The sequence below is a fragment of the Talpa occidentalis genome, unplaced genomic scaffold (genome assembly GCF_014898055.3).
Source record: "Talpa occidentalis isolate TD23 unplaced genomic scaffold, MPIMG_talOcc4v2.1 talOcc4.14, whole genome shotgun sequence".
NCBI classification, from domain to species: domain Eukaryota; kingdom Metazoa; phylum Chordata; class Mammalia; order Eulipotyphla; family Talpidae; genus Talpa; species Talpa occidentalis.
Window position 1 is genome coordinate 81,915,667 of NW_023601433.1, and position 25,077 is coordinate 81,940,743.

At 34.2% G+C, this 25,077-nt stretch overlaps 1 protein-coding gene across 2 annotated transcripts in view; it reads left to right on the plus strand.

Annotated features, from left to right (window-relative positions):
• The window catches only part of MED13L (mediator complex subunit 13L), a 256,146-nt gene that overhangs the window by 22,762 nt on the left and 208,307 nt on the right, over positions 1 to 25,077 (plus strand). For both annotated transcript variants that reach the window (XM_037511108.2, XM_037511107.2), the window contains exon 2: positions 10,163 to 10,400. In XM_037511108.2, coding sequence (XP_037367005.1) covers positions 10,163 to 10,400 — 238 coding nt within the window. The remainder of the gene's footprint in view (positions 1 to 10,162; positions 10,401 to 25,077) is intronic.

Consider the following 25,077-nt stretch of genomic DNA (forward strand, 5'->3'; position numbering starts at 1 on the left):
TATTTTCTGATGAGATATCTGTTGTCTTTGTCTTCCCTTATGTAATGTGTCTTTTTTTCCCTCTTGGCAACTTTTAAGATTTTTATTTTTATCTCTGGCTCTCAGAAACTTGGTTTGCTATATTTTGGGTTTTTTTTTGGTTCTTCTTTGAGTTTGCTGAACTCCTGAGATTTATTGTTCTGAAATTTCCAAATAATTTGGCCATTATTAAAAAATGTTTCATTGGTCCTTCCCTCACCCCTTCTCACATTCTAAGACCCTAACTACATGTATGTTAGACTACTCGATATTATTTTGACTGCTTTTGCTTTACTGATTCTTTAGTTTTAAAAAATTTTCTGTTTTTCAGTTTAGTTATGTTTTCAAGTGCTCAGACTTTTATCCCCCACCCCCTTTTTTTTGCATTGCCTAATCTGCTGTTAAACCCATTCAGTGAATTTTTTCATTTCATATTTTGAATATTTGAGGCTTAGAAATTTTGTTTTTAAATGTTTTCCATTTCTTTCCCTATTAAGTTTGTGTTTTCTTTTAAATCCATGACCATATTTATAATAGCTATTTTAAAATGTTCTTTAATTCCACCATCTCTTTCATTTCTAGTTGTGTTTCTCTTCAGAGATTTTTCTTCTGGCATGCATTTTTTTTTTCCCCTGAAACTCAGTTATTAGAGTGGATAAGAGCAGTCTTTATGCTAGGCTTTGTTTCTTGCATTTGAGACATGGCTATTCTGTGGTCTCTATTTAATGCCCAAGGTGTTTAGCAACGTTTTTTCATCCCGACTCTTCAGGCTGGACTGTCTCCTAGCTTTCTGTGAGCAGTCAGTAGGATAGTTCTCTAGTAGTTATTTTCCTAGTCTCATTGAATTTTACTATTTGAATGTGCAGCATGTTTAGTATTTAGGAACAGTCTCAAAAGAACTCCTATCAGATCTCTGGAGCTTTTTTTTCCTGCATAGCACTCGCCCTTCTGGTAGTCTGCTCTTACAGATTTAGCTGCTTCAGCCTTTGTGGGGCCCACTTCATTTGTTTTCCTTTTCTCAGAAATCCCATGTCTCTTCTGCCTGGTGTCCAGTGTCTGAAAACAGTGGTTTCATATTTTTTGTTTAGTTTCCTAGTTTATGGTGGGAGGACATTTCTGGTGCTGCTTGTTTTTATTTTAAATGTCATATTTGCCTGAGTTTGTTAATCTAGTTCAGGGGTCAGGAGACATTTTCTTATAGGCCCATACAGTCTCAGTTGCAACTGTTCAACTCTGAGGAAGCAGCCACGGACAATCAATGGACATAGTTTATTTATAAAAAAGCAAGTGACCAGCCAAGAGCCATAGTACCAACCCTTGAGCTAGTTGGGAATTATGAAATCATATAGTTGGAAGGAAAAAAATCTTTGAGCTTTGTATTTCAGGTTTGAAAGGAATCTTTAAAATCTTAAAACCCCTTGATGTCTGAAACTACATCTAGTATTGACCAGCTCCTCCTTAACCCCATATCTAGGATTCTCAGGGACTTCAGTCAGGAATTCTTCCTTGAGGGAGTTCTCACTGTTGTTTTAAGCATCAGTTTTTTCATTTGTATCTGTGCTACCACTTGAGGTTGTACCGAGCAGATCTAATTCATCTTCCACATATTGGTCTTTCATATAATTGAAGACTTTCCAGATTTCTTCAGAATCTTAACTCCATGTTAAATTCATCCAGCTTAATTTAGTTGTGGCTTTATTCTTTTATTTTTACTGGTCTGTTTATTTGCTTGAAAGGATTGAACATCAGGCCATGTAGCTGTTAGCCATATGACAGGTTTAGATTTCCTCACTAACCTACTCCTTCGTCTGTTAATTTGTTCCACTTTGTCTAGATTCCTTTCAAAGTAAAGATCTAGGGCTGAAAGCAATATTGACTAGTGACTTGATTAAAATCTGTTGGATAGAATTGAGATAAAGTACTTTTATTAATGTAGTTTAAGATGGCAATGGCTGTTTCAGTAACTACTTTTAATTGTGTTAAACTTACTGTCAAATAAAACTTCTGAAAGTGGGAGGGAATGCAACCTGCAACTGGAAGTACATCTTTGGGCAGTTTTAATAGTCTGAAAAGAAAGGACACATGGTTTTAACTCATGCTAAATAACATTTTGGCTTTTGCAACACAATTTATATCACATGAACTAAGTTCTTAAGTAATTTGTCTAGAATCAGTCTATAAAAAATGGTGTGAGTTCTCAATATTGGTAGTAACTTTGGATTTTCATTAAGTGTATTTTGTTACTACACTTTCGTTAGTTTTGTTTTAATTTTTTCATTTGAGAAATCAGAGTTGTACTTCTTAAATAGAGTTCAAAATTCTGCAGGGTTTATAAGAATAGTATTCTTAACTGGCCCTCTTTTACCATGTGACAGGTGAATACACATCCCTTTTTGTTGATTATTTAATTCTTAAATGTTTCAAACAATAAGCTTGTTACTTTTAGGCTTTATAGTATAGTCTTCACCTTTCACTGTTGGAGAGAAGGATTTGGCTCATTCTTTCTGTCTCCTAAAAAACAACAAGCTTCTCATCCTTCCATTTTACCAAAATCGTTATATAGTTATTTTGGTTAGCCTATTATTCAGTGTTACCATTCATTTGATTATGTTAATGTATGGTTTGGCCATCTAGGAAAGTCTGATTACTTTCCCTTTTTAACTTGGAAATGGTAATTATTTTATATTTTTAGATGTTAGGTGTTCTATCAGTTTCATCTTTTTTGAAAGTCTTTCCTAGAGCCATCTAATCTCTCCTAATCCGAACTGGTTGTCTTCTACACTGCACAGATAGCAACCTAGAATCACCTGACTATGCCCTGTTAATTTGAGGGATTCCTTTTGCTCCCTCTCATGGTGTGTCTGTTACCTAACTCTCATGACTACTTGGTTTGTTACTGCCTTTTTGGTGGGATGCATTTCCAGTAGCTTTCTGAGAAAAGGTACTTTATTTTTTTTTTGGTGGGACCCTCGCCGGCAGCCGGGAAACGAACCGGTGCTGCAGAGGCTGCAGGCAGCCTCGCAGCCCAGCTCTCAACCGCTGAGCCAGGAGGGGAGGCCCTTGTTTTTTTTTTTTTTTTTTTTAGCTTTTTAAGACTGTATATTTTAAAACCTATCTATTCTACTTCCACGCCTCATAGTTTAGATGGTCATAAATACACCTAGTTTGGAAATAATTTTTCTTCAGAATTTTGGAGTTATTGCACCTTTGTCGTCTTTCGCTACTGCTATTAAGTCAGAAATCCTTCTGATTCTCAATTTCTTTCCTCTTTTATTATATGGAAGCTTAGAGGACCTTCCTTTTCTTTGTCTGCAGTATATTGAAAGTTTACAATAATAGCCTTCTGTATGTTTTTAATCTATTGTTCTAGATACTCAGCCCTTTCTATCTATAAATTTATATTCTTTGTTTCTGGGCAATTTTTATGGGTAATTTTATCAGATATTTCCTCATTTTCTGTATTTTTTCCCTAGAAGCTCTTCCTAGACTGCTCCTCCAATTTTACCTTCTCCACCTGACCTGTGTTTCCTTTTTGTTGATTTGCTTTACTTTATGGGAGAGTTCCTAAATTTTATCTTTCAGCACTTTTATTGAGTTTTGTCATTTCTTATTCTGGCATTATTATTTAAAAATTTCAAGAACTCTCTTTTAGTTGTCTCTTCTTTTCTGAAATAGTGTCTTGGTTGTACTGTGCTAGATTTTAAAAACGTTTTCTTCTCCAGTTGTAGCCTGTCTCCTCCAAGTTGCTTTTCTGTTTGCTTTTGCCTGTATAATTCCTCAGTGTTTTGCCTCCACTATTTAGTAATTTTTGGTTGTCCATGTTTATGAAAGGTGGACTGAAGAACTGCTTGGAAGTGCTGAGTATGTGAGTGAGGTATGTTTACTGAGCACATAGTTGATTTGGGTGGATTCTTTGGTAGGGGAGCCTCTTATGGCAACATTATAAGGTCTTCTCAGAAAAGACTTTTCCAGGCATCATTCTGGGGTATGAGCCACCTGCTGCCACCTTTCTGGGTGCTTGTGGGGAGATGTTAGGAGGGTGGTTTTTGACCCTTCATTGTGTACATGCTCATCTGATGCTTTGTTGTCACTCTAGTTCCCTGCCTTCAGTCATGCCTGTGCCCCCGGGTCAGGTACCTTCTGTTTGGCTGGCCCCAGAAAATGCCCTTTCGATTATTTGCTATGATAGAGAAGGGCAGGGCAGTGGGGAGGATACCTGTGCTGAGTGCCTTTTAAGCAGGCCTTTTCCTTGTTGAACCTTTTCTCAGCCTTTCATCTGTACTTCGAAAGTATTTATAATTTGAACTTCCTGAGGCTGAGGGGATTCTCTATAAATGGGTTTGTCTCTACTTTTTCCCCAGTTAAGATTCAGTTTTCTTGGGTATTATAAGGCCCACTACCCCTTGATTATCAGCTTCTTAGCTTCCAGAATCTTTATGTTCTCATCTCTTTTAATACTGTTCCTGTGACTTTATGATTTAAAGAAAACAAAACAAAGAAACAAACTTCTTTACTGTTTTAGATTGATTTAAGAGAGATCGAAAGCAGATGTGCATGTTTACCCTGCTGTCTTTACCTGGACTTGATTAGTTATGATTTAACAGAAGTTTTCTATTATATCTGACTTTTTCTCTTCCTGTGACTCAAGTTGAGAGGTGACTTAATATGTTTACTGTATTTCCCCGGTCTACTGAGTAGTAACCTTATCACTGGAGGGAGAGAGGTTAGGCAGACTTGGGATTTCCTAGTGCACTTATATAGCCTCAAATGACCACTGTTGCCCTTTCTACACACCATCCTAGAATCCTGCATGAGCTAATTGTTCTGTAGTTTGAGAAATCTTTCTTTCAACTATTTCTTGAAAATTCAAATGCCTGTAGGCCACTCTACTATTCCTGCTGATCATTCTAAGGCATCTAATAAGGGTTTAGTCTCATTTACAAGTTGCCTTTGTGAGTGGGATGTAATTAGCCTGGGCCAGGAGACTTGAATTCATTTATAGTATCTAGGTCGACTGTATCACTTTACAGGTCAGGAAGTTGAGGTGCCCTGAGATGGAGTAGATTTCCCAATATCATATAGGTAAATAGTTGAAAAGCTAGAGCCTGGATCTCCTGACCTCCACCCAGTATTCTTTCCATGATACTACACCTTGGATTATGCTTATCAAGACCTGTTAGCTTTACTCTGTTCCATGATTGCTGAATACACTTTTAATGCTGGGAACCACGAGTCAGTGTAAATAAATGATCTTCACTGGGAGAATTTATCAGCTTATTTTGTATGAATTGGACCTAAAGAATAGGATGGAAATTCTCTGGGGACTACACCGGAGGGGGGTGGGGAGGAGGAAACATTGTTTAAAAATGAACAGTGATGTGAAATATATATAAATAAAAAAAGAATCAGTGTAAACTTTCTTTAAATATACTCATATTGACAGAGGTGCATCTACTGATTCTGTTGTAATTTGTTGAATTCTACTCATTTTGAATGCACTGTTCTGTTTAGGTTAGGGGAATCTCTGCCAGTTAACGTCAGTTTTCTGAAGATGGTGACTTACCTGTACAACAAATGCCAGCCATTGCTGAGAAATTTTCCCTCCAGTTTCTCCTATTAAAATATTCATTTTCTTGTTATGTTATACATACCCTCTAAGAATTAGTCTGTGTAGATTAAGTCTCATAGTGGAAACATGTAAAGGAAAGCATAAAATTATCTCAGTGAAATAAAGTCTTCTATTCATGGAATGGTGTGCACAGTTCCACTAGCTTCCTTCTTACCTCAGGAAGACTAAAGAAAGATTCGTGAACTTTCTTAAATTAGAAAGTATGTCCATGAGCTCCAGTCATTGCTAAATCGAGTTGATGACAGTTTCTTTGTACTATTTTATAATCCTCTAGGGCTAATTTTTACCATTAGTCCTATGAAGCAGCCATGGCAGAATGGAAAGAATTTATGCTGTAAATTCAGTTATGCTTTAAGTTCAGTTATATTTGGTATCTGTCATTTACTTCCTGCGTGGTTATGGGAGAATTACTTAATCTTTCTGAGTCCTGATTTCTTTAGCTGTCTGTTTGTGAAAATTAGAAATTATACATGAAGACCCTAGTTTTGGTACCTGCCATTTAATAGATGCCGGATAAATCATGGCTGTGATTGTTACACACACACATACAAATATGTGTACATATATGCATACATATACATGCACATGGTTTTGTTCCTTAAAGATATTTTTTTATTTTTTAAATATATACATATTTTTAAGATTTATTTATTTATTTATACAAGCACTGGGCACAGTCAGAAGTGCGGGAGGGTGAGAGAATTCACCAGAGCCAGAGCGGGGAGCAGAACAGGCAGACTGACGAAGTACACTGCTGAGGGGAGCAGCGGGCAGCAGGAGAGGTCTGCGTGCCATGTGGGACCCTTGCCGGCGGCCGGGGATTGAGCCGGTGCTGCAGAGGCATCTTCCTTATATATATTTAATTTCATCTTTTTGATTCTATGTTTTTAAACCCATGTAATTTTAAACTTAGTTATGGATTGTTCATATTTAAGATGAGAAACATTGCATTTTGGAGATAATTTGCACCTAGAATTTTTTTTGAAGGAGCTGCTTTGTAAATTTGAAATCATGAAAGAATTTTTAGTCTTGGAGATACACATTTATTAGAAATTGGGTTGACAAGACTTTGTGTGGAATTGATTTTTAACTAAATAAGGTCACGAGGACACATTTAGTCTAATTGAATATATACCCATGACAGGAATTTTTGTTCTTAGGCACAGTATTTCGGTAATACTAAGTGGTCTTTCCTTTTATGAAACATTAATTCAAGTTTAAATCTAAGTCTTTGAACATTCATTTTATACTTGGTTATCTATTAGATTTGAATGGTACTTATTGTTACATTTTCCAATGAAGATGGTATAATATTTATTTTTAGCTTTCAGGTAAAAGAACTTAACTGTTTTAAAGTAATTGGACTGAATTAGTTATGGAGTGACTAAGTTTGCAGCTTTGCTGTTATGTCACTTGCATTTTTGCTATATCACTTCCTTGAACAATTGCATAAGGAGTATGGAGCAGGTGGCAGCAGCTTCCTATTACCACAAAGACATAGAAGCATTGCTAGGAAGTTAATGGAAGTGTTAGGGTTAGGAAACTATTTTCCTGAATCAAAGCCAAGTATTTTGTCAGCTGTACCATGCCGGATGTTATAGGTGCAAATCTACTGGTCAGTAATTGCTGTTCATAGATTTTCTTGGGGAACCACTCACCTGATGTTTAAATCTCTGATATATTTAAATTTTCTAACTTTCTAAATATGTTAATGGCAGTATTAGTGATTCATATTCATTGATACTTTTTATTTACCATCTTCTCTCTCCCCCTCTCTCCCACCCTTAGCACAGAACACTAGTTTAGGTGATAAGAAAAGTTAGTCTTCTACTTAACTTTTCTGAATTCTGCCTCTTTTTCTTTTTACTTAGCTTTTCTTTTATTTTGACGTTTACTTACAAGTTGGTGTTAGGCATTCTGACTAAAACAGTTTTTATCTGATGAAACAAAGGGCCTCGTATGATAGAAAAATGCACAAAAGATATGAATAGACAACTGAAAGAAACAGATACTACTACTGACAATAACGTTTATATTTTTTTCTGCCAGCTAGTCACTGTCCTAAGTGCTCTGTGTATAGGCTAACTCATTTAATCAAACTCGTCACTACTACTATCCTCATTTTGCTAGTGAGGTGACTAAATAACTTACTAGGTATTTGCTACTTAGAGCTAGTTATAAGGACAGAACTGGGATTCAAACTTAGGACAGCTGGCGCCAGGTTATACTTCTGATCAAATATATGATTATTTCCTCTAAGCAAAACAAGGAAATACATATTAGTATAAAGACATTCCATTCTATTAAATTGGGAGGTGTTTAAAAATATATGCAATTTGGGAGGAGGTTATTTGTATTGGTGGGATGATTAATTGGAAAGGAGTATGGTAGCACTCCTCCATGAATCTTACAATACTCATGTTCTTTGGTAATTCTGTGTCAAACAATTTCCCTAAGGAAATAATAATTTAAAAAAATCAATGTTCAAGGATGTTGACCAATTATAATAATTTTAATAGGGAAGAAAAAGGAAGACTATCCAGTTAGAGAATACATTTTATTTCCTCCAAACAATAAGTAGATTATGCAAACACTAAAAATTACTTTTGGGAAAAGTAAGGATATAAAACCATACAATATGGCTCCAACTTTTAAAATTACATGCACAGAAAAATAGTAAGAACATACTGTAAAATGCTAATAGTTATTTCTGATGTGATTATGGAAAAATAAGTATTTCTAGTTTGATTAGCTTACTTTTTATTTATATTACTTATTTTGGAGGCTTTTGTATTGACCATGTAGTACTTTTATAGTCAGAGAAAATTACACAAAGGGGAACCTAAATGATGCCAATGTCAGCTTTTGCAAGGAAAGATTAGCTTTGCATTCCTCATAATAAAAGTATAAGTTACTGAATTTCAGATGACTTTAGTTTGGATATTGTTTTTGGAATCACGTTCTGAAATGAAGTCTTTTTTTGGATTGAAGAAAATTGATATTTTTCCCTTAAATGTGTTCATTATAGTGATTGATTGTTTTACCACTTTAAATTTGTTTCAGTTATGTTGGTAGATGATATGGTTATTTTTCTACCCTGTGGTACTTGTTTTTGGAAAAATAGCTTGACAGAAGTCATTGACTGGTGAGGAGCATGAGGGTGCGGGAAGATGAATAAGAATTGAATGCAGGCCCACATGGGCTGTTTGTACAGAATTATATTATGAATCAGTTGTGCTGTTAGTTTTGAACGCACAGTTTATAGCTGGCTACTTAAGTAAAGAATTCAGCATTCTTTTGTGTTGAAATTTCCTTGAAATTAGTTCCTTAAATCTAAAATTTAAGAAAATTTAAAATACATGCAAAAATGAAGCAACCAGAAAGGAAGAGTGGCAGGGTGAGGGCAGAGGAGGGAGGAGTCCCACTTGGAGCATGGTGGAGGATTGTTGGGGGTGGGGTGGTGGGCGTAGAGTGAAAACATACATTTACAGAACTTTGAACCTATAGCCCCTTAAACAATAAAATGATGTAAACCAACTTTACCTCAGCTTAAGAAAAAAAAAATTAAAATACAAATGTATGTAATTCTGGTTTAACATTCCCATGTTTCAAAATGTGTTTAAAAAACAAAAGACCAAATTACATTAGGGAATTCTTTATAGAAGCAGAGTTTTTTTTTTTTTTGTGTGTGTGTGTGTGTGTGTGTGCTGTGCTACATGTAAAGTAACTTGAATAACTATATCACTTTTATTAGCAGTTTATTTTGGCTAACTGCTTCCCCAATTTAAAAGGATTTAAACCCTTGCTTCTGTGTGGGAAGAAATTGGGGAAATTATTGGAAAGAAATTATTTCAGTTCTACAAACTTAATTTTTAAACTCTAACTGGATTACTAAGTGTATTTGTGTATCAACTAAGGAATAATAAAATTGAAATTGGTTTTATTACCCGGGGACTTTATAGTAAATATTTAAGTGGAAGATGGTTGAGTAGGAAGTAATTTGTATTTTAGTATGTAATATAAAGGACTATGTCGAAATCTTGATAGAAAGAAATGAATTTTTACCCCCTTTAAAAATCAAGGATTGGGCCTCCCCGTTGGCTCAGCGGTTGAGCACTGGGCTGCGAAGCTGCCTGCCGCCTCTGCAGCACCGCTTTGATCCCCGGTCACCGGGCAAGGGTCCCAGATGGCGCGCAGACCTCTCCTGCCGCCCGCTGCTCCCTTCAGCAGTGTACTTCGTCAGTCTGCCTGCTCTGCTCTCCCCTCTGGCTCTGGTGAATTCTCTCACCCTCCTGCTCTTCTGACTGTACTCAGTGCTTGTATAAATAAATAAATAAATCTTTAAAAATCAAGGACTATTGACATACATTCACTAAGTAGGAAAATCTTATGATGTAAATGTAATGAAAATATTTATTTTAGCAAAATTGCTTATTTGTATTGGAAGCATGCTTTTACTGTTCTGTAACTTGAAAGAAAGATCAAAACTATTTTAATTTTCTTGTCTTTTCCCAGGCGGAACTCACGGGAATCAAATGGCGTAGGTACAATTTTGGAGGGCACGGGGACTGTGGACCCATAATTTCAGCCCCAGCCCAAGATGATCCAATCCTGTTAAGCTTCATCCGCTGTCTGCAAGCCAACTTGCTGTGTGTATGGCGTCGTGATGTCAAGCCAGATTGCAAAGAATTATGGATATTCTGGTGGGGAGATGAACCCAACTTAGTGGGTGTAATACATCATGAGCTTCAGGGTAAGGTTTTTGTTTTTCCTTAAAAATTGTTTACATCATTTTTTTTTTTTTTTTGAACAATGGTGCTTTCTGAAAAGGTTATTAAGACTTGCTGAGCAGAGAAATCAAGTGTTTGATGGTTGTGTCTCTGAAAAGAACATCCCGATTCCAGCTTTTCTTTCTATTGCCATTGTTTTCCGATTTGCTTGTCCTTTCCCAGCCAAGCTGGCAGACAACTTTGTGGGCCACTTTTCTTCAAGGAAAGTATTGTGTCCTTTGGGTGTGTTGGGGTGGAAATAAGGCTAAGATCCACTGTTTTAAACTGAATCGTGAGTCATTAATAAGTGAAACAAACGGATTGTTTTTTCTTGGACGGTTGCTGTTGTGGTTCAGTGCTGGCTGAACTCTGGCAGAAAATTATCAAGTGATAATAGAAACATAGTGTAAGTTTATTGGAAAAAATTATGAGATTACATTGAATAGGATTTTGAAGAAGGATTAATCTGAGCCTGAGTTTGGCGTAGCACATTTTCCTTTGCTTGTTCCTACTTTTTATGTATTTAGGTGATTCCAGGAAATAATTTGCTTCAGTGTTGCCTAATTTTTAACTTTGACTAGATTCCATCTGATATCTGGAAACTTTGAATTAATGTAAGAGTTTCTATATTTAAGCTATTTTTTGTATTTACCACAGACTTACAACCAGGGAGTTCTTTACATTTCTGGTAAAAAGTTTTTTACCTTTTTACCTGAATGTCTCTATCTATAGTATGTGAAGGAATTTTTGATATCACAGCTAATTTCAATCTTTAGTTGGGATAGAGCATTAATTCTTTGTAACTTACTCTCTTAGAATCAAATTTTGTTATATCCAGAATTCTCTGTATTTCGTTAATTTGTGATAAAATTTGAGGTAGTATTTGAAATGATAGTTGATCTCTAATATTTTTTAAATGAAGAAGTAAAACAAACTTAAAGGTATATTTGAGGGCTTATTCTAAAGCATGTAAATTTGCCTGAAGGATTTTTTTGCCAACTTCTGCCTGATACCTCAGCTTTTCTTTGCAGTCATTTTTTTTATCTGTGATATCTCCTGCCACAGCAGCCAGAGGGCAGTAAACCACAATAGACTAATTGAGCTGTTTACTTTGTGGTCCAATTTGTCTATTCAACTCAATTCTTTCTCCCCATATTTTTTAAGGTACTTGGTAATAAATACAAGAACCTATTCTGAGTAAGCCTTCATACTTGGGTGGTAAATCAGCAAAATCTCAGTATAGGCATCAAAACTTATTCCATATAGTTAGCAGTAAACTCAGGTAAGCTAGAAGAATGTATCATTTTGTTTTCATGATTTTTTCTGATTCAGTCTCCTTCTATTTCCTTACTCCATATTGATCCCTTATTTATTAGCATCACATATCATCATTTTATAATGATGATGAAACTAAACCCAACTGTTATTAGACTTGTTTAGTTGATGAATGAGTAAACTTATTTATCTATGCCAAGAAAGCAAATGCACAATGTGAGAAATAACTGAAGTTACTGTGTTATTTCTTAGGGACTTTGTTTCTGAATTAAGGGAAAGATGTAGGCTATTTAAATTTTTATAGTTGCTTTAGGTTATATATGTAGATTCATTCTTTTTTGGTAAAGAATTAAGAAATATTTCCTTTTAAATTGATTTTTTAAGAAATTATAGAACTACTGCATTTCAGTTAATGCAGGAAAACAGAACCACCAAATGAAGAAAACAAAGCAAAAACATAAAAGAAAAACCTGAGTTTCAGTTTTAACATTTGATGTTTTTATGTGTAAAGGAAATTGGTATACTGTTTTGTGACTCAATTTTTTTCACTTAATAATATATTGTGAATGTTTTCTCATGGGAACAATTACTTTTTATTTTATTTTCTCTCCTATTGAGTCTGAAAATGGTGTGAATTGTTCATTCCTTTGCGTGCTACCAAGAAAGTAATGGAGTGATGGGGTGATCAGGGCTTCCTTACTAAGTACTGCTACTCTTTGTAATATGTTCCGTTTGAGAAAGTTATTAGAGCAAAGCATATGAAGTGCTCATTTTTATAGGTAAAAGTAGTCAAAAAGGATAATTTTATATGGTTCAACCTAATAATAGAAAGTATTTGAAACTTAGAAATATGAGTGGCATAAATACAACTTTCAATGCTGGAGAAAAATATAACAAAACGATCATGAAAAAAATCAAGGATATAAAAATGGCATTTTAATTGGTAGTCTTGGAAACTATTTCATTCTCTGTATGTAAGAGTCATTTCATTTTGGGTAAAAATAAATTTTAGCAGAATCCTGTAAACATTAGATATGATCCTACCTTTTTTTCTAATGTTATCTTTTGATCGGAATATTTTATTGTTCCTTAAAATGCTTTTTAGTTATGTTATTTGAAAATTTCCTTTGTCTTCACATGTACTGCAAACAGCAAGCTCATTAGAACACCTGTACAGAAAAATAGAATATCAAAGCAACTTTCTTGGATTTAAACATACAAATTATCCCTACAGAAAGAGACTCCTATAGGACACACAAGTTAGCTTTATCATACTATACTTTTGTTTAAATGCTTGAAGTATCTATGAAATAGTCGAAGAGAAGTTTAAAACACATTATAGCCTGTCCCTGTCACTTGGATAAACTCTTTTGGACTCTTGTTTGGAGAACGGCTGCTTATATTATATGGCATAGTGTTTACAGCATGAGCTTGGGTTTGATCCTGCTTACTCTGTATCCTTAGTCAAGTTGTTTAATTTATCAGTGTCTCCATTTCCTACCTATAAATAGCACAGATGTCAGTTAATCTGTAACTATTGCTGCTGCTACTAGTGACAACAAACATAAAAATTAAATCATTTTGGCATTTTTTAAAGCAGTTGATCTGTATTGTATAACATTCAGTGCTTGGTAATGTTTTACAAAATATTAATTATTAAAGTATGCTTTTAAGTTGAAGTAATTTTTAATGTTTGGGTAGAATAACCGGGAATAATAAAATGTTAAAGCAGTGAAGATACCCCTATTTGTATGAAATTTGTCTAGATTTAGGCTGTAAACAAAGTTTTATCACAAATCTTAAATTGTGTTGTTAAAAACATCAGAATTTGCCTCTGTTGGATCACTGTAAGTTAGAATTGTAATTTTACTGCCTTCCCACATAATGTATTGAAGCAGGACGCTGGCTGAACACTGTGTGTATGTATGTCCTTTCTAGTGTCCACCCAGGAGCACTAGCATCAGTGGGTTCAAATAAATGGGCTTCATGATCAAGTTATAATATAAAAGACAGCCACACAAATATGAATAATACAGAGAACACTGTATGTATATAAGAGACATGTGGTAGCTGGCTACTTTACTAAGGGCAGCATTAAATTCCAGGAACAATGAATGCATCAGTATTCTGTAAACTTAAAACAAAAATGTTGTAAACCCTAGCGTCAGTGGTGGATGGCCTCTTTGGTTGCTGGTTTGTTTATTCAGCCTCCGACATTAGGTAAGAGTGGTGATTCAGTGCTGGATATGTAAATGAGTTCTTATGCTTGAGGAGCCTGCTGTTGGGGAGGAAGCAAGATGAATCCATATTTATGATATAATGGAGTAAGTGCTTGAAATGATTAAGTTATGGGGTCCTGCAAAACCGTCTGATTCACTTGGGGGAACAAGGAGTAGAGATAAGTGGGGAAGCCCAGAGTCTGTGAGACTTGAGGTGGGTCTGAGAGATTAAAGAGAATGGTCTAGCTTGGATGGAATTTGTCTTAGTTGGAGGAGGTAGCCTGTGTGGGAATGTGGGGCATGTTCTTACAGAACCATGATACTCTCTTCTCACCTAAGAAATTTAACATTGATATAATTGTGTTATCTAACATTCAGTCTGTCCAGGTTTCCTTTGTTGTCCTAATGATGCCTTTTAACCCCTACTCTCCAGTCTAGGGTTAAGGACCATGCTGCATTTAGATGTCTTGTCTCTTTAGGCTGCTGTAATTTAGAACAATCCCCAAGTTGTCTCTTCTCCCCACCCCTTTTTTTTGTCCTTTAAGTAATGTCGATGTTATTTGAAGGGAGCAGATAAGTTATCCTGTCAAATATTCCATATTTTGAATTTATCTATATTCCATATTTTGAATTGCCCTTCATGATTAGATTCATGTTAAACATCTTTGGCAATAATACTGAGGTGATAAACTTTGTGTCATCTTATCATAGGCACATTAGTTCAGATTGTCCTAATACTGACCCCACTAAGTTTATACTTCTTTTAGGGTTTTTTTTTTTTTTTTTTTTGGGCCAGATTTCATCATGTAAGGAAATCCTTTCCCTTTAAAATTAGTAGGAAATTTTGAGGCAAAACTTTGAAACTGTTTGTTTTGAGGAAGAACCTAACATTGAACCTATTTAAAACAAAAAAAAAAGATTCTTGAACCACCTGCCTTTTTAAAGCAGTTAAAAGAGCAAATTAAGTGAAGACTACATTATTAAATCACAGGAAGGGTAGGGAGGGCAGAAGAGAGAAGGGAAGAAAAGCATTAAAAATCTATTTAGCAGTAGCAGATGATGATGGTAAAATCAAACTCTGACGTTCAGTAGCCCCTTATTGCTAGCATACTAGCAAGAGAAGTGTTGACTGAGTTTTCTAAAATCACAGACAGTAAAAAAAGTATGTAGGAATATTCATTTATCTTAGAGTCTGTGAACTTTCAGTGCTTCTCAGTGGTTCCTGGTTATCTTTGAGATAAAATAATTTTAATCAGCACTGTAAATAGGTTTGTTTCAACTAAAATGAAAAATTTGCTTGTACATATAAAATCAACAGATAAAATGTCATTCAGTTTTAAAATTTGTTTAAGAGAAAGTCTGATCCTTTTCTTTTTCTAACACTATTGATAGAAAATTTGTAATTCATTGAAATTAATCGTTGATTAAATGGGAAAAATATTTTTTTTACATTGTTTGGATATATTGTTCAGTATAAAATGCTGATGATTTTCAGAATAGGTAAATTATGTAATTCTATAGCATTCTAGATTTGCAGTGTTTTATATATCAACATTTATGTAGAGATTTTATTGTATGACATTAATAATTCCTGAGATTACTAGTATAAAGCACTTGAAAAGTAAATTTTACCTTATATTTGCTATTATTGTATGGTTAAAGTTAAATGTGTATTTCACGAGAAATGTACTTTTAGGGAAAACACATACCCAGTGGTAAATGGCTACTAGTGTTAAGAAGTTTATGAAGTAAATATTCCTTGTTTTTGTCGGGCCTTGACAAAAATTTTCTGATTATTTTAATAACTATGCTACTGTTCTATTTTCCTATTTTGTGTTTAGTTTTGAAAGAATTAGTTTGTTAGACAGTAGTAATAGTTTTTATTATATGATTATAGTGTCTACATACTGAAATATTAGACTTAATGGATAAATCTAAATTATATCCTTAAAAGAAAAATACTTTGGTAAGCAGTACATTTATATTGTAAAATTATGGTAAGATCATAATGACTTTAGAATTCTTTCATAAGAAGAATAGGAAGAGATCTAATGAATCAGAATTATTAAGCTAAATGTGCTTGAAATTGGGAGAACAAGCTAAAGTCTAACTTTTGAATGTAAATAAAATCGATGTGTTACCGCAGGCAACTTACTGAACCGTGTAATTAGTTTTTTCTATGAAAAATGAGACATTTATACTGAGATTGTGGTGAAATAGCATATAAAGGACTTATGTTCTAATGATACAAAACTTAAACAGTTGGTAAAAAATCATCATTTAAAGATTGTTGCTTTAGGGAAAATTTAAATCTAATCAGTTTGGGGGGAGGGTAGGAGGAAATTTATGCTTTGGTAAGTATAGGCATTATGGTCTAATATTTTTGCATTGGTATAAAGTCACCTGCTTGTACAAAGTAAACCTCAGTAAAATCCGCCTCATTAAGGTATTGAATCACCACTGGAACAAGTAGGGTTAAAACCTAGAACCAGGTAAACTGTTATTTGGTTTCTTTTTCCCTCCTGACATGTAAGTAATTTTAGTGATGAATATATTGTGACTGATATGTAAGTATTTAGTCCCGCAATTTAAACGATGACCTGTTTTGACTTTTCTCTGCTTGTGTGTATTTTATTTCAAAATTTTGTTCTTTATCAGAAAACTTTAAGATTTAGAAGAGGTTTTTATACATTAAGGTGGTAAAATGATTTTTTGCCCAGTGAAGTAATTGATGTATTTCTTTTTCTGGGAGGTTGATAAAAGAATGTGAGTGTGGTATATAGGGAAAAAAGTTTATATATTAGTAGAATTTAAGGGCCTAATTATAGTTCAAGGAAAAATTATATATTTGGTCATTAAAATGGAATGAAGTGGAGATAAAATACTATAAATGTTCAAGCGAATTTTATTCCTGATGGCATCAGGTCAGTTCTACTCTAAGAGTATTTTATAGGGACGATGGCATAAATAAAATGATGAAATAAGTAAAACCTGGGTTTTCTGTGGAAAGGCAGCAGATGGAACTGGTTCTTGGTCATCACTGTGTCATCTGTTAATGCCCTCTTTCTTTCATACTTTTGAAATTAGCATACCCAAAAAGGAACAAGCAGAGAAGTCTATCATTTGCTCTTGTCACTGGTCACAGTGGCTCCAGATCTGTATTCTGCTCTTTTTAAAATTGAAATTATTGGGCCTCCTCTGGTGGCGCAGCGGTTGAGTGCTGGATTGCAAGGCTGCCCGCAGCCTCTGCAGCACCATTTCAATCCCTGGCCACCGGAGAGGGTCCCACCAAAAAAAAAAAAAAAAAAAAATTGAAATTATCATCAGTAGGAAAGCCTTACATAACAAGAAATTATGTGATTGGCCCATGTAAAATCAATAAATCAACTTTACCAGATCTTTATTTCCTGTACTTACAGAAAAAACATTGACTTGTGCAATTCTGGACAAAGGATTTATCTTGATTTTAAATATTTTTTTAATGACACTTAGCACATGTTGACTCCAGTAATGTGAACTCATAAATTTAGCCTGGGCTCCTCTGAACTGAGCACACACCAAAATGGTAATGGGAAAATAAAAATAAACATAGTTTGGAGTCTTAAAAACTTCACATGACCACAATGCATTTGAATATTTAGACTTGATAGGAGATTATTATTTGTTTTAACGATCTTGAGATACCTGAAAAGCTAAAACTACATTTGTCATTAGAAGTTTTTTTTTTTTTCCCACTTTAAGAAAAATACATTTATTATTTGGTCCCAGATCTTGAAAAATCAGAAACACATGGTAAAAGGATAGTTAACTATGGTGAAAATAAGAGGTGGCTACCGAGGCTACTGTTCAGCTAGGTTCTATGTTTCTGAACCCTGATTAGAATATAGGCGACTAAGCTAATATATAATTATTTGTGCTTAACTTTAAAGGATAATTATCTGAAAAAATATGTTTTAAAAAAATTGCCTTTCAAATGGTTTCTGTTTTGTTTTGTTTTATGATATTTGAGCAAATGGTAACTAGAACTTGATACACTCAGCCATGGGCAGCATTATGAGGAGCTGAGATTTTTTTTGTTTCCTTTAAAAAATATTTTAAAAGCAGGAATAACACATAAATATACTTCTTTTTCTTCTTCCCCAAAGAATCCAACAGTTTAGAAATATGTTTTATCCACTAGAGAATTATGAAATTCAATACTGTTGCTTTAAGTATTTTATGTTTGAGCTGCTGTCCTGATGCTACCTGAAGAGATTCTCATTGAATATCATTATGGCTAGTAAGTGTTTGATAATTTTCTTTAATGCTCCATCTATGTAAATATTTTTGAACAATTTTCCACAAGTACTGGGCCACATACCTATTTTTATAAATCGACATTGATAAAATACACTCTTTGTATAATTGGGTCTTGTTTTGATCCTGCCTCTTTCATATTGTGATTTGGCAGTGAGCTCAACAGAATAAGCATTATCCTCTTGAGGCCCATCTAGGATTGAACTAAAGGGCTTCTACGATATCCACATGATCATACAATTAGTTCTTTTTTTTTTTTTTTGGTGCTGTGATAGTGTAACTGAATATGAGCTGGTTGCTAGGGTGTTGTAGAATAATACTCTGTAGTTTGTAGTTAATCATACAGCAGAACTCGCTTGATTTAAAAAATGTAAGAATAAGATGAAAATTGGAGAAAGATGAAGTATCTTTATGTTGATAAAGATTTTGTGTATGTAGTAGTAAAGTGCAGGCAAGTGCATTCACAGATCTGTCATCAGAAACTCTTCCTCCTGTTTAATATCATGTTTGCAAAAAAGATTTCATTTTTAAAATTACTTTTATTTATGGTTTTGCTAGCCTTGGGGGAAGTAAGACTTTTTGCTAGTCTTATGAAGACTCCTTTCTATAATATCAGGAAATAAGTAAATATTTGTAGTTTGTCTGCCTGAGTAGGGAAGGTGAACTTCATCAAAATGAGGTTTCTTCATTAAACTAATTTTATTTTTCACAGGTAGCCTTGGGCTTCTTTATACCTAGGCAGTTTTGATGATTGCCCTTTCAAAAGGCCATGCTATTCACACTGAAATACGTTTAGTCTAAAAAGTATGAAAAATTTTGAAAAGTATGAAAAATTTTCATACTTTCAGTTCAATTTCAGGCAACATGTTTTTAACTTATCTTAAAAATAGCGTAGTAGATTGATATTAATGATGGGAAAGGACATTTGTCTTGGCATCCTTGAACAAATTACCTAAAACTCTGATTGTTTAGGGAGGAGAGTAACATATGTTGACAATACTAAGGGAAAATTCATCCTGTTATTTATCAGTTTCATGAAGATTATAAGAGAGAGGGGTTCTTGATTTGTGTCACCAATGTGGGCAGGGCAATGATCCTCATTGCTGTAGTAGAGGCTTTTTAACCAGAACTCAGTTAGCCAGTGTCCTCAAACAGATTTAAATGTGTTCTGGCTCCAACCCATCCTGAATAAGCACACACCATTTTATAAAACAAGGTTAAATGACTTAAATGTATCATTATTTGTCATTAGTTCAGATAGGTACAGATAGCTTTGATTCCCAGTGTAGTTGGGGCAGTGAGCTTATAAAAGAAACTCAGGAGTGCAAACCATTTTCATGGGATGGCCTGGGTTTAGTACCGATTTGCTGAGTTCCTCACACATTTAAATTTTATAGCATTGTCACGGGCCTCCCCGGTGGTGCAGCGGGTTGAGTGCAGTGCTATGAAGCTATCTGCAGCCTCTGCAGCACCTGTTGGATTCCTGACCAGCCAGGGAGATTCCCACATGGCGAGGCAGACCTCTCCTGTCTCGCCCGCTGCTCCCCTCAGCAGTGTACTTCGGTCTTTCTGCCTATTCTGCTCCCTGCTCTGTCTCTGGTGAATTCTCTCACCCTCTGGCGCCTCCAGCCTGCACCCCAGTGCTTGTATAAATAAATAAGTCTTAAAAAAAATTATAGCATTGTCTAGCAGATAAAATAATATATCAACAAATGTTTTAAAAAATTCTTTGAATTTAATAAATATAGGATGTTATCACTGTTTAATGATCTTTCCTATTTAGATTACCACCTGTATTTATTCAGTAGTTAAGAACCTGCATTGTATTAAGTGCTGGACAGAATTTGTAAATTAATCAGAAACACTTTTTTTTTCCCCTTTCAGAGCTGACAATCTAAGGGGGGGGGGGATAGAATATGTACATAGATTTGTTACAGTTGTCATAAGAGTGGCACAAGATATTTATTAGTGGACTTATATGGAAGGAAGCAGAACATTGAGGAAGAGTTAATTCTTGAATGAATCTTAAAAATGGGTAGAATTTGGATAATTGGCTATGTCAGGGCAGGCACATTTCAAGTATATGGAATTACACTTACAAGAATATAGAATAGGAAAATTTGGAATATCTCAGGAAGAGCTAAAAATGAGAAGTTAGTTGAAAACGCATGCTTATGCTTGATGGTGATTCGACTTTAACACACCAGACAGACGAATTTGGACATAATAGATGGGGTTTTGAGAGTTTTTTTTAAAGGTTAATTTATTTATGCATACAGGAGCTGGGGTACAGGACAGAGGTGCGGGGCGGGGGCGGTGAGAGGATTCACCAGTGGCAGGGTGGGGAGCAGAACAGGCATATTGATTGAAACACTGCTGAGGGGAGCAGTGCGGGTGAGATAGGAGAGGTCTGCTGTGCCATTTGGGTCCCTTCCCTGGCCTGGGATTGAACTCCTACTGCAGTAGCTGCAGATTGCTTCATAGTGCTGACACTTAACCCTTTGTTCCATCAGGGAGGCCCCTTTGAGAATTTTTGGATAGGACTAGATGGGGCAGGACCTCTATCTTGCTTTCGCTCTTCGTTACAATTCTAGGACCGCATAATTCCTGGTACATATTGACGACATTAGTTAGTAAATGAGTATAGTAGAAATTTATGTAAAAATAAACAGTCTAGCACCATTACATCCTATGAAGTCCTTTCACGGTATTCTAGATCACATGGAAAACATGCTGTTTTAGAAGATTCTTTTAAGGAAGGTATATGACCACATTTGAAAGTTAATTTTTATGTATTCTTTTTAACAGCATTTTGAAAAGACAGTGATATATCCCCCCATTTTACAGTTGCTTTTTTTAATAGTCTGTAGTTTCATTTTAAAAGTTCTGCTAAAATTAATTGAGTAATTAAAATATATTTTTATGGTGTTTTAGATAGCAAGTTGTGTGGGCAGTTAGCAGAAGACTTGTGTTCTTATTGTTCTGTAGAATGGGCTATTGGAAGAGTATTGTTTACAGTAGACATGGTTAATGATATGCATGTGTCAGAAGCCTTGTTAACGTATAAATGCATCATGAAATTGAATGACCTTGAGTGTCCTACATATGTTATAAACTGCCAACCTAACAATAGTGTTAATATTTGCTGTGTAGCAAATATTATTGGCTAAGACTTGATTGAGACTCTGTCTGGGAACTGATTTATTTCACTATAGAATCAAATTGAGCTAAAGCTTACTTTCTCTCTCACACCAAGTCTGAATTAAATACTAACCTCTTTACATATTTTGACTTTAGATTATATAATAAAATGAGATATATATGATTGAAATTCTAAATAGACATTTTTTACTGTTAGATACATCTTTTGTTCAGTTTTCACAATGAAAATAGCCCAGAGGCTATCCTCATTCACAAAGTTTCATCTATTTTCCAAATACAGAAGTTAATACTTGGTACGTTCTGTAATTTTAAAATGGCATTTTCAAAGACTGTTGACAAAGTTGTTCTGTCCTCTCCAACGATGCACACTTGTACATATACTCACAGTAGCTTGAGTAGCTGGTGTTAATTTGATGTTTATCATCGGCAGCACATGGAATACATCTGTATCTCCTAGTGGATGCCTGAAGAGTCCTTCTATCATTAGTGAATCACACCTTCTTGGCCAGGAACTACCTATCATTTTCTTTTTGCATTGTGACCTTGGCTTAGCTGTACTTCAACAGAAGTATAGGGCATAGATTGTGGATTACTCTTTCTGTTCAGTTGCACATGTCCAAAATGGAACAGAGGCCAGGAAGAAATCTGCCATTCTTCTGTTATCTTTACCTTTGGTAGAGGTAGGACCATAAGATTGGTATAGTGAGTAAACTAAAACTAATATTGAGTGTTCACACCATGCCTCTTCCAGTGACATACATCATCATAGACAAATAATTTAAGTGTGCTGTTTTATTCTTGGTAATAAATAATATGGTAATAAATAAATGGTAATTGCAGCTTTATGATATAACATGAAGTGAATATACAAAGTTGAGAGATTGAAATACTGTGTAAATATTTTATAGACCTACTTTATAATGAACTCAATTGTGGAAATATTTAATCTTCATGAATTTATTTAAAAATTGATAGTTTTGGTCATAATTTTTACCCAATAATAAAATTTGAATTCTTTTCCACCTGGCATGGTCAATACCACTTTAATTAAATTTTATGCAGATACTTGATTTTTTAAAAATGATCTAGTGTAACTGACCATTTTCTGGCTTTGGCTGTGGATGGATTGTTGATACTACTTTTGTCCTTGTTCTTGAAGGGATTTGAGAATAAAATATTAAAATTATGTCTAATAATTGTTTTAAATAGGGATTATGATCTAACCCTTAAAAATTATTGTAAGTTAATGGCATATATTAATTATCAGTTCACTGGAGTATTTCTTTTGGCCCTCACATATACAGAATTGACACGAAATTTGAATAACAAGGATTGTTAGTCCAAACAAATGCTGTATGCCTAAATATACTTATTTCCCTTTCCACATTTGGTTTTTTATTGGCAAACTAGTTTTTATTTATGCTTATTGCACCTACTTTTATAGTAGAAATAGAAATAAGTGATGGTTTGAAATAGTTATATCCTAAAACTAGGAAACAGACAATATTTATGTGTTTATAGTTTACTTGTTATGTACTCGGCATTATGCCAGGTGCTTGATGATCAATCTTGCAGCAGAAAATAGTGGGTTTAGGGGCCTTCCTGGTGGTGCAGACCTCTTGTGTCTTGCCTACTGCTCCCTTCCGCAGTGTATTTCTGTTCTGCTCCCCACTTTGTCTCTGATGAGTCATCTCACCACCCACCCAGCACCTCTAGCCTACACCCCAGTTCTTGTATGCATAAATAAATAAAAATAAATCTTTAATGTAAAAAAAAGGTTAAAAAAAGAAAGTAGAGGATTTATTCATTTTTGTACCTTTTTTGTGTTAGTTAAATTCATTTGTGTTTAATGTGTGGAACATAGTAGTTATGAAATAAGTAAGTAGCAGCCTTTACCATATTGAGACTGTTAATTTAACTAGTTGAACACTAGAGGGACTGACTGTAAACTAATCACTGACTTCTTATTTCAGTGGTTTTTAGTTGAGATGCTTTATTTAAATAACAGAACCACACAACTTTTTTCAGGTTTTTAATTTTTCCAAGGTTGAGTTTTGTGCCCAGAAATTTCCCTGGTACCTAATTTAGTTAGTTAAATTCTCAGGTGTGTGAGAATAAAATAAAATTCAACTCTGCCAGTCTAGATTTTTCAAAGCAAAAAACCTGTGATTGTTTATATCCTCTTTGAAAATCCAGTCTATTTAAGATGGCCTGCTGATAAAGAAGTGGGAGATCTGGAAGTTGCCTGTATCTTTAATGACTTTATAGTTTCTTCTTGGAAATGTTTTGAGTAGAAAAAAACAATTTTGGAAAAATAAATATTTCCAGTAAGTAATTAAAATTATTTCATGGAGATTTAAAATGATTGCATGATTGCCTGGTATGTATTTTTAAAAAGATTCATTAATTTATAATAGCATTAACAAAGCTAAGATAACCTATTCATTATAGTTTTGGCTCATACAGGTAGCTTTATGGATACTTTTTGTCATTTCACATGGAGTACTTTTGACAGCTGAACTTAATAAGAATTTTCCAAAAATCAGTCCTTAGACTTTAAAAACTTGAACATGTCTTGAAAAAGAATGGCTGTTCAATTTTGATGTTAAATTAATTTTGCCTTAGAAATTATGTAGAATTTAAAGTGCAAAAATTTGAATTACTATGCATACAAACAGTGAATGCTTCTGAAAGTTTAGTTTAAGATCTGGGATTTTAACTGAACACACAAAAAAGGATCAATCTTTATATTCATATTTAAGATCACTTAAGGAATCATAGAATGAATGAGTTGGGCTGAGTTTATGTTCTTATGAAATAAACTTATTTCTCCACTTTTATATTTATAATGTTCATGTATCTTACATTTTCTCCCTAATTTGTTACAGTCCTGTAACACTGGTGAAAATAGGTATTTGCCTTTAACAGTTTGCTAGTTAGATTTTATTTTAATGTGGCAGAAATGTACACCAGTAACATAAATAAAATTTAAATTTACTTTATGTTTGTAAGTAGGCATCTTCCTCTTTTATTTCATGTTCCTTGATTATATGTTTTATAAAGTTCAGTAAAATTAAAGGTAGATCCAGTTATATATAGGAAAATTATATTTTAAATTCCTAGCTCTTTATTATTGATACCCTGTTTCTAAAATGTTCTAAACTGACTAAAATGCTATATGGAATTAGTCTTTATATCTTAACTGTCCTTGACACTTTTACTTCATACTTGTAAGAAGACTCATGATATGAATTCTAAAATTTAGATCATTTAAAAATTATATATATACTTATATATCTGTATAGCTCCAGTTTATTTGTGTTCCTTTTATAATTGAAAAAGTTATTAAAGTTATTCTTCATGATCTTCTGAATTTATGAAAATAGTGAGGAAAGTATAAATTACATTGAATTCTCAATGCAGTCAATTCTTTGGAAAAACTAACATTTAAATAGTTTACCACTTGTCTTAAGTGCTTTGCATAAAAATGACAAGTCTCTGTTAAATTACAGATTTGGTCTTGGGTTATTTGGAGAAGAAATTTGAAATTTGAGAACCTTTTACAACTTTATTATCCTTTTCTCAGAAGTGTGGTCTTAATGTCATGAAAAAAATGCTGGTGTGTTAAGTATGAAACTGTTTTCTGAAGACTGAATTTCTGGAAAATGCCAGAAAGTACAGAGAGTACTGAACTGTGAATTCCAGAGTT